General features: G+C 41.8%; 1 protein-coding gene across 19 annotated transcripts in view; it reads right to left on the bottom strand.

Moving 5' to 3' along the window:
- Positions 1–450: 450 nt before the first annotated feature.
- Positions 451–17,940, bottom strand: part of LOC139480549 (focal adhesion kinase 1-like) — a 169,184-nt gene continuing 151,694 nt past the window's right edge. For 18 of the 19 annotated variants that reach the window (XM_071263664.1, XM_071263654.1, XM_071263652.1 and 15 more), the window contains 9 exons: positions 17,622–17,701; positions 16,364–16,635; positions 13,793–13,993; positions 12,305–12,400; positions 10,771–10,897; positions 8,990–9,051; positions 7,717–7,845; positions 6,949–7,029; positions 451–5,870 (listed from right to left, as the gene is read on the bottom strand). In XM_071263664.1, the coding sequence (XP_071119765.1) occupies positions 5,661–5,870; positions 6,949–7,029; positions 7,717–7,845; positions 8,990–9,051; positions 10,771–10,897; positions 12,305–12,400; positions 13,793–13,993; positions 16,364–16,635; positions 17,622–17,701 (1,258 nt within the window). In that variant the 3' untranslated portion in view covers positions 451–5,660. The remainder of the gene's footprint in view (positions 5,871–6,948; positions 7,030–7,716; positions 7,846–8,989; positions 9,052–10,770; positions 10,898–12,304; positions 12,401–13,792; positions 13,994–16,363; positions 16,636–17,621; positions 17,702–17,940) is intronic. The other variant, XM_071263653.1, reaches the window with a different exon arrangement.

Raw genomic sequence — 17,940 nt, 5'->3', positions numbered from 1 at the left:
ACGGTCATATGAGGTGAGTCGAAATTGGGTTTAACGTCGCGTCCAAGATTATTGCACTTATATAGCGACGTGCATGTAGGTGTATGTGTTTGTGTGGCTGCTTGTACTAGTCCGGACTGATGCCGATTTATAGTGCTAGCTCACTGAGATACCATGCCGCAGTTTAACATGAATACCCCACTCAGACACAGTATATTGACTCCGAGCCGACCAGTCCTTGTTTTAGCCCCTTAATGCCGATGCGCCAGACAGGGTAACAACAAGTACCATCTTTTAACGTCTTTTGATGTGACACGGCCGGGGATCGAACCCGGACCTTCCGCTCTCCGGGCGGACGCTCTACCACAGGACCACGGAGGCGGTCACGGTCATGTGAAAAAGATTAGGTGTTCTTTAATTTCTGAGTAGTATGTCTTTATACCTCAAAAATCACCAAGGGATCTGTCCATCTTGTAATATTTTATTGGCTTTGGCTTATTTACAATACATGACAAGTTGAAAGCTGGGATGAAAACAATATGAAAATATCTATAATGAGTATGTACAATGTCAAGAAGGACTGAGTTGTACATTAGGAAAGAGTTGGCAGAGAAAGGATCAATGAGGAATAGAAGACAAAGAGATACAAGGACCATCTCAAAACATTTGAAATCAAACCCAAATATCAACATGTTCTAAAGCTTGATGTATCGTTCATAAATACTTTGATATGTTATAAAATGACAATGCAAACAAGAAATGTTACTTTGACATATATAATTTATTGTTTCATTTATTATCTTGAGATGGTCCCCATGATCGGCCATTAAGCATTTCAGCATAGTTAACCCTATAAGATAAATGCATTAGAGTACATATATCAGCACCATCCTATCAACAGACTCAAGCTATATTTTTCAAATGCCATATTATCAGAGAAATCAACATCATCTTCCAAACAGATTTGTAATATACATGACAATGAACTGACAGTATTAACATTGTTTGTATAAATAGTGTAGAAAATGTAAAATTTCAAGACATTTCAGAACTTCAATAACAAATATCAATAAGCATGACATTGATAAAGCTAAGGTATATCTTGATTACCCAGTTGAAACTGTATGTGGTAATTTCTCAATCCGTTATAGCAATCTTTAGCAAAATACGTCCTTTTAAAAAATATGGAACTGAGCATTCTTCCGTATGGGTATCTACTCTGTTCACAACCATCATAGCATTCATTGTCTGTGTTAATCAATCTCCTATGTCTAAACATAATCATTCTTACACACCATCCAAAACCTTACCTACAGTCATCATGCAAATCTACAATTTCAACTTTGACAAAATGTCAATAGTTGGAAAAATGCTGATATAGACATACAATTCTTGTATCTTCCCTATGATTTCTTATTTATAATTCATTTCAAATTTCTGATATTGAAACTATTGATATTTGATAGTTGAAACAAGCCAAAGCTATTTCCCCTTTCGACCTCCATGGCTACAGAGGAATACTTTATATGACATTAGAATATGTTTGACGAAAGTAATTTGGCAATCAGCTCACTTAATATATTTTTCTTTTTAGGCCATCACTAACTTAGTCATTTCCACATACATCACTTTTATCCACGAGTATCCTGTTATTATTCTGGGTATTTCATTACAGTATGTGTCAAGGGCACATTTATTTTTCATCGCATCAATTTATCTCAAGTCTAGAAACCACAAACAAGACTCCTCTTTGTCCTTACTGACAAATACACACAATACTTTGGGTAAATTGCTAAATAGGCATTTCTTAGAAGTGTACAGATGACGGGTGACAACTTATGGATAACAAGTCCTTTAATATATTATTAGCAACATTTCCCCATGAACCTTAAAGCGTTTTCATTGTAATATCAACCAAGACATGCATATCTTTTATCCACAAGTTTTCTTGTGGAGTCTTGCTAAACAATGGTATAAGAGTTTACACCAAAATGATGCCATAATAGAATATTATAGTACTTGTTATCCATAAATTGTGTCTACTTCTACTTCGGCAAAGTAGTTTGTTTATTTTTCCTTACTTCACTACTGTGTAACTAGTTCCTGTATGTGTAGTAACATCCAAACAACACCATAGGTCAAATGCATGTCCTTTTGAAATCTTCCACTAGATCCAAGTACAAAACATAAACTGTTTCTATCATTTCAACTGGATTGTGACTTGGGTGTCCTCAAATTTTTCCCAGAATCCTCCTTGTTGAGGGGACAGTACATGTACAGGAGGGTTATGTTAGCTATCAACTTCTTAAAATAATTATAGAACTTAAACAAAATATACAAAACATACAATATATTAACAATATGTAATACATTAAAATAAGGAGATGTACACATACAATACTTTACATTAGTAGATGCGGGTAGGATTTGCTTACTACGGAAGTCATAGTCAGAAGTCTCTCATTTCAAGTTGACACGAGTTGACAAGTATATTTGCAAAGGTGGTCAACACGACCGTGTCTCGGAAACATACTTGTCCTACTGTATAGTTGCTAGACACAGATTTTTCACACATACCTCTCAACATTTGATAGGGATATAGAGATATTCCCTAGTGTTACGTAAAATGTGACCAACTTATTGAACTGTTGAAACAACTTGAAATAATGCTGAGATATGCAATGACATATTGCAGTCACAATCGGACAAGTCCGGCGCACAGACCGGTTTCCGGATCCCTGGGACATGGCTTCTGTTCCATGGCAAAATTGAATACTGTTTGTATGACAACATATCCCAGGCGTCAGTCACCCATATTGACTCTCACTGAATATCCTTATCAAAAGTTGAGTAGTACCCTTATGTCACATATTTATGTGTTACAGGTATATAAATAAGGACATTGCTATTTTTATGAATCATTCTTATAATCGTGTATTCAATCAAGAGATTGTTGTCTAGTTGAACAGGCTTTGACATTTGACCATGACCTTCAAGCTACAAAGGTGTTTGATTTGAAGTTCTCTCAACCATTTTGAATACTGATTTATATAGATGCATCTTTTCCAAATTATTTGCACAGATGCTTCAGCATAATCTAGTTGGAAACTGAACATTCAGATATGTTTTGACACCTCTTCCTGAGAACTGCAAATCCATGCATCACGATTCTCATACTATGAGAAATAATTCTACAAAAACATAGCGAATGTGTTACATTCAGCTTACCATTCCACCCTCTCCACAAACCCCAATATTGATTCATCTTGATTTGATTCACACACAACTACCAACTGCTTCCAAGATAAGACAATTCCCATACTGTGAATTTCATTTACTTTCTTTTAAGAAGTTTCATAAATGATTTTTAGAACAAATAATTCCAGTAGGGTCAAAATTAACCTTAATGAAATTTCTGAAAAAACCATAAGATCTTTAAATAAAAGTTTGACATTTTAACCCAATCTCTAAGTAGGATACTCCAATACAATGGCTGGACCATACTCATTGTGGTTTAAAGAGTGGTGTCAAATACAATTTTTCCAACATGATGTTACAACTTGGCAACATGTATTCTTGTACACAAAAGAATAAACCATGTTCCAAAAACTATTTGTAAGCGTCATCAAGTGACAAGTATCATCTTCCCAGCTGTCCCTTCTAACTTTGAACTCGGAATACATATAGTTTGTTCCAGTGGGTATATGTACTCATATGTATTCAAATGTTAAACTACCTTGGAAAAAAGTTCAAAAATCAGAAGTCAACAAAAACATTTCAATAAAGATGTCCATCATAACTTTGTATAAATAATAGTTCCGGTCCACTTGGATTAATTGTAGCAACTGCCTCAGTGAGTTGTGTTTAATGCTGCTTTGAACAGTATTCACGTTATATTACGGCGTGTCGGCTTAATGAGGGGGTAAACACCCCTGTGATGCATGTCTGAGATGTTTACCACTTTGGTCAAACCCATGAGCATGGTATGGTGCTGACAAACCCATAAACATAATCAGGCAAACCTGGATTCAAACCCAGGATCATAGTTTCCTGCATGCCCAAGGGACACAACTCTGCACAGCGAATTGCAGTTCTTGTGTGACAGGGCCACCAATGCTAAACTGTTTTTATTTTATATCATAAGCAGCTATGGTATTGCAGATATTGACATCAATGACAGACATGATTATCAAAGAGTAGGTAGGTGCCATATTCTTAACCACAATTTGTTGTTTAAAGTGTATTTTCTTTGAAACTAAAATAACATTTTGTTACTGCTTTATGTAAAAGGTTGATTACACTAAGACGTTTAGGATATAAAAAAAAATAGCCTTGGTTCTCAGGCACCGCCCGCATCATCATAAAGTTCGACGCATGTTTCATTTCTATTTCCATTTTTAAGAAAAACACAAAAAATTCTTAAATATTCCAAGTCCAACGGTAGTCATATACTGTATTCCAGTATTTTACTCATCAAGGAATACATTTATATAGGGAGGCCCTTTCCCTGGTTGATTGTACACAATTGTTTATTGATTACACAACTGTTTATTGGTTACATACTAGCTTGAACAACCAAAAAAAAAAAAGGCACCGCCCTCCCGCACTATATTTTAAAAAAAACATTGCCTGAGAACCAATTCTTTTATTTTTTTATGTTTTATTTATTCATCCTCCTTCATTGTCACCTCGTCCTTAATAACTTGTAAGGATTACCCATCACTGATGAATTCTATAACACTGAGATCACGCTTTTGGACATCTTACACATTTTTGTGCAAGTTGAAATTAAGTACAAAATTTAACCCTGGACACAAATGATGTCACATTTGTTCTTGGAAACGAAGTATGGACTAATTGATGAATATGATGATGGACATTTTGAATACATTCACAATAATTTCAAAAGAGATCTTTCATAACATGATCTGTTAAACTGTGACCCTGAACAATACCTACTTTCTAAATGGCACAAGACTGGATTCAACCTGCAAACACAAACTACTTCTCTAAACTTTACCTACGTCTTAAAACCCAAACCTTTTCTGGTTTTACCTACTTCAGAACCAAACATTCCGCCTTTTTCTGAATGATATATCGGCATCGGTTTGTAACAGTCAACTGTTTTTAAACATCAAACTTCAACAAACTCTTTGGAAACATCACCAACAGCAGCGATAAACTGATAGAACTGTAGCTACGTAATTAAACACATATATAACTGTACTATACTTACATGTCATAACAACCAAACAGTCCTAAGGTGTTTCATGCACATGTTCAATGCCTTCAAAACACTATGTATGTTTTAAGGGGATACACATGTATAATTCTTAACAATTCTGCCAGTTAAGATTTTTCAAGAGATGCAGCTGTTTTTCACAAAGACGAAACCAATTCAATAACACTGACGGGGCGCAGAATTGATCCATCAGCTTTCAGCTTAGCGACAGAATGTAGTCTTGACGTGAAACATGGTGAATATTCTGTCTGAAGAGTAATGTAATTAACAGCTATTCCTTCTCGTTGAAAACATGCACCATCCAGAAGAAAACTCAACTCAAACTGCCCATATGTTGCTATGACAACATGCGCTTTATCTCCATAGCAACAGATAAACAGTTTGCTGCCATTTTGGTTTCAAAGGGAGCTTAATTCGATCACTATTGTCTCCAAGAAAATCAGCTAATGCCTTCCATTCTGCCTTTCATTTTTGCTGTATCCACAACATCTAAAAGATTTTTCGAGTCCATGGCTAGGCAGTGAGCAGCTTTAAGCATGCCCTTTCGATAGTCCGAGTCCAAGGTCGTAGCACTATATTCCTGGGCTAGCTTCATTGCACTGATGAGGGATGCCATATCTGTACTTAGCACTTTCTGGGCCATAGAAATCTGTAAGGAAGAAAACACATTGTACGAATTCTGTCAACATTAGGCAATGGGCAAGAAACAATTCTAACATGAATGCCATTTGGCTTGAGTAAATCCATATTTTCACTACTATCCATGGAGTTAATAAACAAGAATGAGTGAGTTTGGAATAATATTTTTTTAAAAGCATATCAGTTATTTCACAGCATGTCAGTTTAGTTTCAGTTTCATGTTGTTTAATGCCGTACTCAGCAATATTCCAGCTATATGATGGCGGTCTGTAAATAGTCAAGTCCAGTAGTGAACATCTGACACACTCAGAAGTGTACAGTGATCACAATCCATGGATGGCAATCAGGCAGAGAGCCATGGATGCTTACACATCAAAGGGAGAGAACGCTACCAAGCAAATTGCACTGGACTGACAACTGACCACCCGTGACCATGTTGAAGTGGGTGTTTGTTGTTTAACACCGAACTATATTATTATTATTCCCACTATATGACAGCAGCCTGTAAATTATCAAGTCTGGACCCGACAATCCAGTGATTGACATTGTGAGCTACATTCAAAGTGGACGAGGTATGATGACACACAATCATCCAAATCACCAAGCCTGACCACCCGATCGATTAAGTCGCCTGTTACAACCACAATAGGCTGATGTGGACCTGGAATCCCAATGCTGAATGTGAGAAGGAAGTCATACTGAACCAGGTTGGAGATATCCACCACCTTGGAGTGAGTGAGTGAGTGAGTGAGTTGGGTTTAACGCCGCTTTTAACAGTATTCAAGTTATATCGCGGTGTGTCAGATTAATGTGGTAGGAAAGCCGGAAGTGATGCAGGTCTCAGACGTTTACCACTTCGGTGAAACCCACGAGCACGGGTATGGTGCTGACAAACCTAGAAACATAATTGGGGCAAACCAGGATTCAAACCCACAATCATAGGTTTCTGGCTGTCCAGGGACGTAACTCTGCACAGCGTATCGCGGCGCTGTGAAGACTGTGCCCCCTCCACCACGTTGGAAGACATACAATCGTGGGGTATGTTTTGACAAAGAATCACTGGCCAAGAGCAGACAACTGTGACATACCTCTCTGTGGTTGTCTTGGGGAAGATGGGGGAGTGTTTCATCTACACTAGCGAGGAGGCTACGAAGCTGCAGGCCGACAGTCTGTAACAAAACACTGCATTGGTCAGCAAGTCGTCAGGACTAAAATGACAATCAAATCAGCTGTTTACAGCTGCAGCTTTGCTACATTCTTACTTAAAGGTCTCTGTGAGTGAGTGAGTGAGTGAGTGAGTGAGTTGGGTTTATCGCCACCTTTAACAGTTTTCCAGTTATATCGTGGGGTCAGCTTAATGTGGGAGGAAAGCCGATCCACACTGTCAGTGTACGAGCTGACCATCCACACTGTCAAAGTACAAGCTGACCATCCAATACAGTAACTTGTCTCTCATAACCAGCACAGGTATCTCAGAAACAATTCTTACCCGGAATCCACATGGGGACAGACAGAGAGAGATTTTTGTTTGTTGTTTAATGCCGTACTCAGCAATATTCCAGCTATATTACGGATGACCGTAAATAATCATGTCTGGACCAGACAATCCAGTGATTGATAGCATGAGCATCAATCCACGCAATTGGAATGCGATGACATGCATCGACCAAGTCAGCGAGCCCGACCACCCGATTCTGTCAGTTGCCTCTTACTAAAAGCATAGTTGCCTTAAACGGCAAGCATGGGTAGCTGAAGACCTAATCTACCCCCGATCTTCATGGTTTCAGAGACAGAGAAATATCACTTGAGTCCAGTGGAATTATTAAACTGACAGACTTGCGTGGTTTGCTATTTACCTTTACTAAATCTACATAATCCTCCGACTTGACCTGTGGTGCAGCCTTGGTCATGGCCATCACTGACCGCACCACGTTGGTGGTGCTCTCGTACACGGAATCATTTGTACGGTCAAAGTTGGACGCCATCTGCAACATGGAGACAACATCACTAAGCAGGACATGTCAGATATACAGTTACTGTAGACACAGCTCAAACGTTTGGCTACAGCAAAATGTTTACAGCCTATAAAAGTTGAAACTATGGAAATTCTTCATCGTTTGTATTTGATAGAACTTCAAGATCATTGTCCACTTAATACAAGACATACTGTTCATCAGGCCTAGTCCCCAGCTCCCTGATAATGTGAGAAGTAAATCCTTGCTGTATTAATTTCCTCAGTAGTCTAAAAATCAAGTTTGGGGACCTGGGAACTTTCAAATGTCAACGTAAAACATAGTGCTTCACAGAATGGATGCTCAATCTATTTTAACTAAAGCACACTGTTTTGATATTCTGGTTAAACTGTTTATCTGCACGATTGCCATGAAAGAAATCCATTTTTTGGCCCTGGACATTTCAAAATGGGAGGCAAATACAAACACATCTTGCTCCACAATATAGACGTTCAATTCAAAAGCATACATGTGCACCCTGTGTCAATATTCTGGTTACATTGGTTTTCTATATAATTATGATTATTATAAGGGTAACGCTATTTTTCAGGGCATTATCATTTGCAGAAGCCTGAAGTCTTCCAGTTGAAAAGACCGAGGGCTTCTGCAAATGATAATGCCCTGAAAAATAGTGTTACTGTTATTATAGCTAAAATGGACAGAATTTGTTATCAAATAAAAATAAACAACAATATCGGTTTTGAAACATTTAGTGCAACCAACACAAATTTCACTGACCCACTTTTACAGATATGGAAACGTCATAGACCAAACCTGATGATGTCACTATTGAACGTGGCGTCACCTATCCCTATGACGTCACCTAACAACGGGCGTGATAATGGCCCGTCGTCAAACAATATGAGGGCATTATATCAAGTTACAGTGGCCCACTCTTTTCTGATAACATGCGGGCGGTTAAATGATAATTCTATCCATTTTAGCTGTAATGAGTCATATCTCATTCTGTTGTCAGTCCTTTCATGTTATTGCAAATGAATTACTGTCAATGTGTTTAAGGGGAGGCATTGTTGTCATAACTTTTACCCAATCGATTTCACTTAATGTGAATGAAATGCATTTAAATAACAAAAGCCAGTGTATTTGTGTGCCTCACCTTCTGCCCAACTGGACCTCCCAGATCTGTGGAGTCACTCGTGCTGCTGCTTCTGCTCCCACCTGAAACCAGACCACACTTCAGCAAGGTGTCATACCACCATTAGCTTTTATACTCTATACACCACACTTCAGCAAGGTGTCATACTACCATTAGCTTTTATACTCTATACACCACACTTCAGCAAGGTGTCATACCACCATTAGCTTTTATACTCTATACACCACACTTCAGCAAGGTGTCATACTATCATTAGCTTTTATACTCTATACACCACACTTCAGCGAGGTGTCATACTACTTTACCTTTTATACTCTATACACCACACTTCAGCAAGGTGTCATACTACCATTAGCTTTTACGCTCTATACACCACACTTCAGCAAGGTGTCATACTACCATTAGCTTTTACACTCTATACACCACACTTCAGCAAGGTGTCATACTACCATTAGCTTTTACACTCTATACACACACTTCAGCAAGGTGTCATACTACCATTAGCTTTTACACTCTATACACACACTTCAGCAAGGTGTCATACTACCATTAGCTTTTACACTCTATACACCACACTTCAGCAAGGTGTCATACTACCATTAGCTTTTATACTCTATACACCACACTTCAGCAAGGTGTCATACTACCATTAGCTTTTATACTCTATACACCACACTTCAGCAAGGTGTCATACTACATTAGCTTTTATACTCTATACACCACACTTCAGCAAGGTGTCATACTACATTAGCTTTTATACTCTATACACCACACTTCAGCAAGGTGTCATACTACATTAGCTTTTATACTCTATACACCAAACTTCAGCAAGATGTCATACTACATTAGCTTTTATACTCTATACACCACACTTCAGCAAGATGTCATACTACATTAGCTTTTACACTCTATACACCACACTTCAGCAAGATGTCATACTACCATTAGCTTTTACACTCTATACACACACTTCAGCAAGGTGTCATACTACCATTAGCTTTTACACTCTATACACCACACTTCAGCAAGGTGTCATACTACCATTAGCTTTTATACTCTATACACCACACTTCAGCAAGGTGTCATACTACCATTAGCTTTTATACTCTATACACCACACTTCAGCAAGGTGTCATACTACATTAGCTTTTATACTCTATACACCACACTTCAGCAAGGGGTCATACTATCATTAGCTTTTATACTCTATACACCACACTTCAGCAAGATGTCATACTACATTAGCTTTTATACTCTATACACCACACTTCAGCAAGATGTCATACTACATTAGCTTTTACACTCTATACACCACACTTCAGCAAGATGTCATACTACCATTAGCTTTTACACTCTATACACCACACTTCAGCAAGGTATCATACTACCATTAGCTTTTATACTCTATACACCACACTTCAGCAAGGTGTCATACTACCATTAGCTTTTATACTCTATACACCACACTTCAGCAAGGTGTCATACCACCATTAGCTTTTACACTCTATACACCACACTTCAGCAAGGTGTCATACTACCATTAGCTTTTATACTCTATACACCACACTTCAGCAAGGTGTCATACTACCATTAGCTGTGTGTAAATTTGAATGAGGCATATTGTATATGAGAATTATTAGTCTCAGGCAAGTCGTTTAAACACCACTTTGTCTGCATTGCTATGTAACAATCCAGCAGTACATGTGTGCCCTAATAGTCCCTCTGGGAGATGGGAATCCTCTAATGACTTGGTCTGTTTGAGGGAGTGGATGTCTACTCACTGGAGGCCTGGCTGGCTAGTCTTGGTGCTGGCTTGCTAAGTGGCGGTGGAAGAGGTGGAGAGTTCTCCTTTGTGCTGTCGCTGTCATCGTCAAGACGGACTTTATGGACTGCCCACTTCTCTCTCCGCTGCAACACACCAGTCAGTTGGTAAAACACACAGCAAACAAACATACAACCTCCCTAGAACAGTTACAGATTGGGTGGTTGGTTTGTTGTTTAATGCCGCACTCAGCAATATTCCAGCTATATGACAGCATTTCGTAAATAATCGAGTCTGGACCAACAATCCAGTGACTGATAACATGAGTATCGATCAACGCAATTGGAATGCGATGACATGCATCTACCAAGTCAGCGAGTCTGATCACCCGATCCCGTTAGTCGCCTCTTAAGACAAGCATAGTCGCCTTTTACGGCAAGCATGGGTTGCTGAAGACCTTTTCTACCCCGGATCTCCGCCGGTCGAACAATTACAGAACTTATCCTTCAGTGATAATCGATGAGTGACATTGGGTTACTTCAACATAGTCGTTTGAGCCACATAATGGTGTATCAGCCAACATTTATGTACGATTGTTCACCTCCAATACAGAACTTATCCTTCAGCGATAATCGATGAGTGACATTGGGTTACTTCAACATAGTCGTTTGAGCCACATAATGGTGTATCAGCCAACATTTATGTACGATTGTTCACCTCCAATACAGAACTTATCCTTCAGTGATAATCGATGAGTGACATTGGGTTACTTCAACATAGTCGTTTGAGCCACATAATGGTGTATCAGCCAACATTTATGTACGATTGTTCACCTCCAATACAGAACTTATCCTTCAGTGATAATCGATGAGTGACATTGGGTTACTTCAACATAGTCGTTTGAGCCACATAATGGTGTATCAGCCAACATTTATGTACGATTGTTCACCTCCAATACAGAACTTATCCTTCAGTGATAATCGATGAGTGACATTGGGTTACTTCAACATAGTCGTTTGAGCCACATAATGGTGTATCAGCCAACATTTATGTACGATTGTTCACCTCCAAAACAGAACTTATCCTTCAGTGATAATCGATGAGTGACATTGGGTTACTTCAACATAGTCGTTTGAGCCACATAATGGTGTATCAGCCAACATTTATGTACGATTGTTCACCTCCAAAACAGAACTTATCCTTCTGTGATATGGAGAGACATTGAGCTATGTTTGAGCCACATAATATATTTCACTTTACTCAAGGTTCATACACTATTAGCCTGACATTTTCAAAAATCACATGTAACAACACAATAAAGTGTATCATGTGTCATATAGTTCTTAATAATGTACAGGCACACAGGCGAATTGTTTCAACCAGACTTGGTTGATGCATGTCATCAAATCCCAATAGCACAGATCGATGCTCATGATGTCAATCACTGGATTGTCTGGTCCAGACTCGATTATTTACAGACTGTGGCCATATAGCTAGAACATTGCTAAGTGTGGAATTAAACAACGAACAAACAAATGTGGAGAGAATCTCACCAAGTTCTTCTCCTCCGTCCTCAGCCACCTGGCATCTTCCTCCGACTCCCGTTGCTGCTGACGCAGGCGATACGCTATCTCTTCCTCATCCAGCTCCTGCAACAACCATCAATACACTCTACACCTTCACTTGAAACTTGACAACTATCTTTCTTGTGATGTAGATCACTTTAGTATTAGTGGATTATTTGTCGGTATATCAATATTATTTCATAAACACATAATAAATATTATTTCATAAACATGATAAAACAAATATTATTTCATAAACATGATATAATCGAATGTTGAATAACAACTTCACGACCAGTGTAATGAAGTGAGTGAGTGATTTACGTTTAATGTCGCTTTGAACAGCATTAAGTTATATCACAGCGTGCCAGCTTTATGTGGGAGGAGTGAGTGAGTACGGTTTTACGCCGCTTTTAGCAATATTCCAGCAATATCACGGCGGGGACACCAGAAATGGGCTTTACACATTGTACCCATGTCGGGATTCCAACCCGGGTCTTCAGCATGACGAGCGAATGCTTTAACCACTAGGCTACCCGACCGCCCCTGGGACACAATGTCACCATGATGGTAACGGAGCCCTGTCATGTAAAAATTTGATCTCAATCATATAACACAGAAGTAATCATTGAATGGACAATGCAAACAATTTGTTATAGATACCAACACAGGAATTTGTAAACAACAAACAATGGTTGAATATACAATATGAACAAGGTGACAATTTAATCTCCTACAGAAGGGACATATATCGCCATGCAACTGCTGCCTTGGAGATGGTGGACAAACACATAGATTTGACACAGCAACAGGAGGTGGGTTTTGTGTAAAGCTGTGTACCTGGCTAGAGTGGAAGATTTACAGTTCTTACACTTTTACTTCCATAAATGCCCAAACGTATTATTTCTCTTAAATAAATATGTCAACAATAATAACTTCACTGAATGCTTACGTAATCATTAACACAAAAAAATGAAGACAACAGTACATAAACAGTGACATTGTTCAGCACAATAATTCAATAAACAGTAGTCTGTTGGGTGTTGGATAATTATTTGTTTTGTTTATGGATACATAAATGCCAAAGAAACTGCTTGATCAGACAATCAAATGCCATTTATTTTGAATGATAAACTTGACATTCAAGTGACCGAAATGCACATTAAATGCAATGTATATGAGGGAGAGGGAGAGGGGGGGATATGAAATTATCTTTCAAGGATACTCAGATATCTGCATATTAATGTCAGCTGGGTCTAATCCATAGAAATTGAAATAGACTGTCATGAAAGTTCAGTTTAAGTAGGGATATAATCTCACTGACAGCAAACTAACTAAAAACATAATCAGGTAACACAATTGAACCCACAATCACAGGCTCCTAATATGCCAAAGGGACGCAACTCTGTTCAGCGAATTGCAGCGCCTCAGATGATTGGGCCACTTGTGCCCCCATATGAACCATGGGCAACTTACTTGTGTTCTGGGTGTGGGGGGTGGGGAGATCCTCCCCAGGACGAGGGAGTCTCGGGGGGAGGGGGCCTGGTAATGCCCTGAAGAGATGAGGTCCTGGGAGTGTTGATTGTGGTTGTGACTGGGGTAGGGTGGGTAGGAAGGATCCATTTGTGCCTTGGGGGTGAAACCTGTGGTGAAGTTGGTAGAACCAGGAGCAGACACCTGAAGGGAATAATGAAGGTTATCAGGGAATGACAGTGTAGATGATGATGATGATGATGATGATGATGATGATGATGATGACTATGATACAAACAGAATATGTTTTCTCAGGATGTGCCTAAATCGCTGCTTTTCACGTCCTGTTTCCTGATACCTTGCTATCCTGTCATTTCTATATCCTATATGGACGTTACAACTCTGTAGATTGTGATCAAGAAATGTTTTATTTATCCCCAAACCCATCTCTGTGACCCTCCTTGCTGCACTGTCCTCTGTGTACCCCTCTCTTCTTGTCTGAGGTTACGTATCGTAGCATTGTGAGGATAATGAGGTACATCGATGATGCAAGGTATTTATGTACAGTTGTAAACACATTTTACTCAAATTAACAAGATGTTCTCAGTAATAAATCCTCGATTAATCAGTGTCAACTCAGTTTATTGCCTATTACAGTGATTGACCGATTGGACTATCATTCTAGGTACGATGTATTTACAGCAATCAAAACAAACAAAGCTTGTCAGTGTAGATAATCTTCATTGTGTTACAACTGCAGACAGAAATTGCTCAGTCCTAAATGTCCGGTAAGCAATATTTTAAACCGGACATTTGAGATTCCCAATCGGACATGTCCGGCGCATATGACGGTTTCCGGACCCCTGCTTCTCCCCCAACACCCCTCCTCTAAGAGATTTTCGACGTTGCATGTACTCCGTTCTTCTCACACATCCGCTTAATCACCCACCCACCAACATCTACTCCCCCCTCCATGATCCTCCTTGCTACCCCCGCCAGCATGTACTCCTCCTTCTCACCCTACACCTCCCTCACATCATCCACCGGCAAATACCCCTCCTTCTCACCCCCCCCCCACACACACACACACAACCTGCATGTACCCCTCCTTCTCCACCTACGCCCCCCTCTCAGTGACCCTCCCTGCTGCACGTACCCCTCCTTCTCACCCTACACCCCCCTCTCAGTGACCCTCCCTGCTCCACCCACCTGCATGTACCCCTCCTTCTCACCCTACATCCCCCTCTCAGTGACCCTCCCTGCTGCACACACCTGCATGTACCCCTCCTTCTCACCCCACAACCCCCTCTCAGTGACCCTCCCTGCTGCACACACCTGCATGTACCCCTCCTTCTCACCCTACAACTACTCTCAGTGACCCTCCCTGCTGCACACACCTGCATGTACCCCTCCTTCCCACCCCACAACCCCCTCTCAGTGACCCTCCCTGCTGCACACACCTGCATGTACCCCTCCTTCTCACCCCACAACCCCCTCTCAGTGACCCTCCCTGCTGCACACACCTGCATGTACCCCTCCTTCTCACCCTACGCCCCCCTCTCAGTGACCCTCCCTGTTCCACACACCTGCATGTACCCCTCCTTCTCACCCCACAACCCCCTCTCAGTGACCCTCCCTGCTGCACACACCTGCATGTACCCCTCCTTCTCACCCTACACCCCCCTCTCAGTGACCCTCCCTGCTGCACACACCTGCATGTACCCCTCCTTCTCACCCCACAACCCCCTCTCAGTGACCCTCCCTGCTGCACACACCTGCATGTACCCCTCCTTCTCAACCTACAACTACTCTCAGTGACTCTCTCAGTGACCCTCCCTGCTCCACCCACCTGCATGTACCCCTCCTTCTCACCCTACGCCCCCCTCTCAGTGACCCTCTCAGTGACCCTCCCTGTTCCACCCACCTGCATGTACCCCTCCTTCTCACCCTATGCCCCCCTCTCAGTGACCCTCCCCGCTGCACACACCTGCATGTACCCCTCCTTTTCACCCCACAACCCCCTCTCAGTGACCCTCCCTGCTGCACACACCTGCATGTACCCCTCCTTCTCACCCCACAACCCCCTCTCAGTGACCCTCCCTGCTGCACACACCTGCATGTACCCCTCCTTCTCAACCTACAACTACTCTCAGTGACTCTCTCAGTGACCCTCCCTGCTCCACCCACCTGCATGTACCCCTCCTTCTCACCCTACGCCCCCCTCTCAGTGACCCTCTCTGTTCCACCCACCTGCATGTACCCCTCCTTCTCACCCTATGCCCCCCCTCTCAGTGACCCTCCCCGCTGCACACACCTGCATGTACCCCTCCTTCTCACCCCACAACCCCCTCTCAGTGACCCTCCCTGCCTGCCGCACACACCTGCATGTACCCCTCCTTCTCACCCCACAACACCCTCTCAGTGACCCTCCCTGCTCCACCAACCTGCATGTACCCCTCCTTCTCACCCCACAACCCCCTCTCAGTGACCCTCCCTGCTCCACCAACCTGCATGTACCCCTCCTTCTCACCCCACAACCCCCTCTAAGTGACCCTCCCTGCCTGTCGCACACACCTGCATGTACCCTGTGGAAGATGGGAAGTATCCATGTAAGGTGTTCACATGGGGTGAGCCTGGGTCCGGCCGTCCCATTGATTTGATGGCTGCCATGTCGGGGGAAGGCCCTGCTGCTGGGGTGCTGTGGCCCTTCGGGAGGTTGGAGGTCGAGTTCCACTGGTGAGGGAGGGACGACACACTGGAATTGAAGCTGAGGTTGGAAGTGGAGCCCGGGTAGAGTGGCCGGGCAGGCTTAGGTGGGGGTGGCTCATCATCTGAACCATTGGAAACTGCAAGTTGAATAGATCCATTCAGTCTTCACAGAACACAGGAAAGCATTGAAATGTATCGGAACATACAGACACTGAACAAGCACTGGAAAAAATATGAACAAACACTGGATAAAACATGAACAATCACTGTGAAATCCCCTAAGACCTCCTGTAATCCAAGGATAGACTTCATATCCCATGATATTGCCTGGACACTCCTTTTATCCTGGTGTAGGCTATATTGCATGGACCCCCCTGTTAACCCGGTGTAGGCTATATACCCATAATATAGCCTGGACCCTCCTGTTATCCTGGTGTAGGCCATATTGCATGGACCCTCCTGTTAACCCGGTGTAGGCTACATACCCCATGATATTGCCTGGACCCTCCTGTTATCCTGGTGTATGGCCATATTGCATGGAGCCTCCTGTTATCCTGGTGTAGGCCATATTGCATGGACCCTCCCGTTATCTGTGTAGGCTATATTGCATAGACCCTCCTGTTATCCTGATGTAGGCTACACACCCCTTGATATTGCCTGGACCCTTCTGTTATACTGGTGTATGGGCATATTGCATGGACCCTCCTGTTATCCCAGTGTAGGCTACATACCCCATTATATTGCTTGGACCCTCCTGTTATCCCAGTGTAGGCTACATACCCCATGATATTGCCTGGACCCTCCTGTTATCCCGATGTAGGCTACATACCCCATGATATTGCCTGGACCCTCCTGTTGTCCCGATGTAGGCTACATACCCCATGATATTGCCTGGACCCTCCTGTTATCCCGATGTAGGCTACATACCCCATGATATTGCCTGGACCCTCCTGTTATCCCGATGTAGGCTACATACCCCATGATATTGCCTGGACCCTCCTGTTATCCCGATGTAGGCTACATACCCCATGATATTGCCTGGACCCTCCTGTTATCCCGATGTAGGCTACATACCCCATGATATTGCCTGGACCCTCCTGTTATCCCGATGTAGGCTACATACCCCATGATATTGCCTGGACCCTCCTGTTGTCCCGGTGCATCTCCTGCTCCTGTCTGTTCCTCTCCTCCTCAAGGATCTCACTGTCAACACATCAGGGACATTAATCATGAGTACTGGAGCCAATAAGCTGAACAGGACAAAAACAAATACTTCATCCATCCATCAATCAATCATGACCATTGTCCATAGGATCTTTGATTCATTCCAGGCTCTAAATTAATTATCTGAATTTTCTGAATTTTCTTTGCATTACACCATTTCATTACCTTACAGGACCCTCATATTGACTACACAGACCTTTAAAATTAATTCTTGGGGG

This window comes from Haliotis cracherodii, unplaced genomic scaffold (assembly GCF_022045235.1).
Source record: "Haliotis cracherodii isolate W230 unplaced genomic scaffold, xgHalCrac1.p SCAF_4, whole genome shotgun sequence".
Taxonomy (NCBI): Eukaryota; Metazoa; Mollusca; class Gastropoda; order Lepetellida; family Haliotidae; genus Haliotis; species Haliotis cracherodii.
The sequence above is the reverse complement of the archived record's forward strand: the minus strand, read 5'-3'. Positions and strand labels throughout refer to the sequence as shown.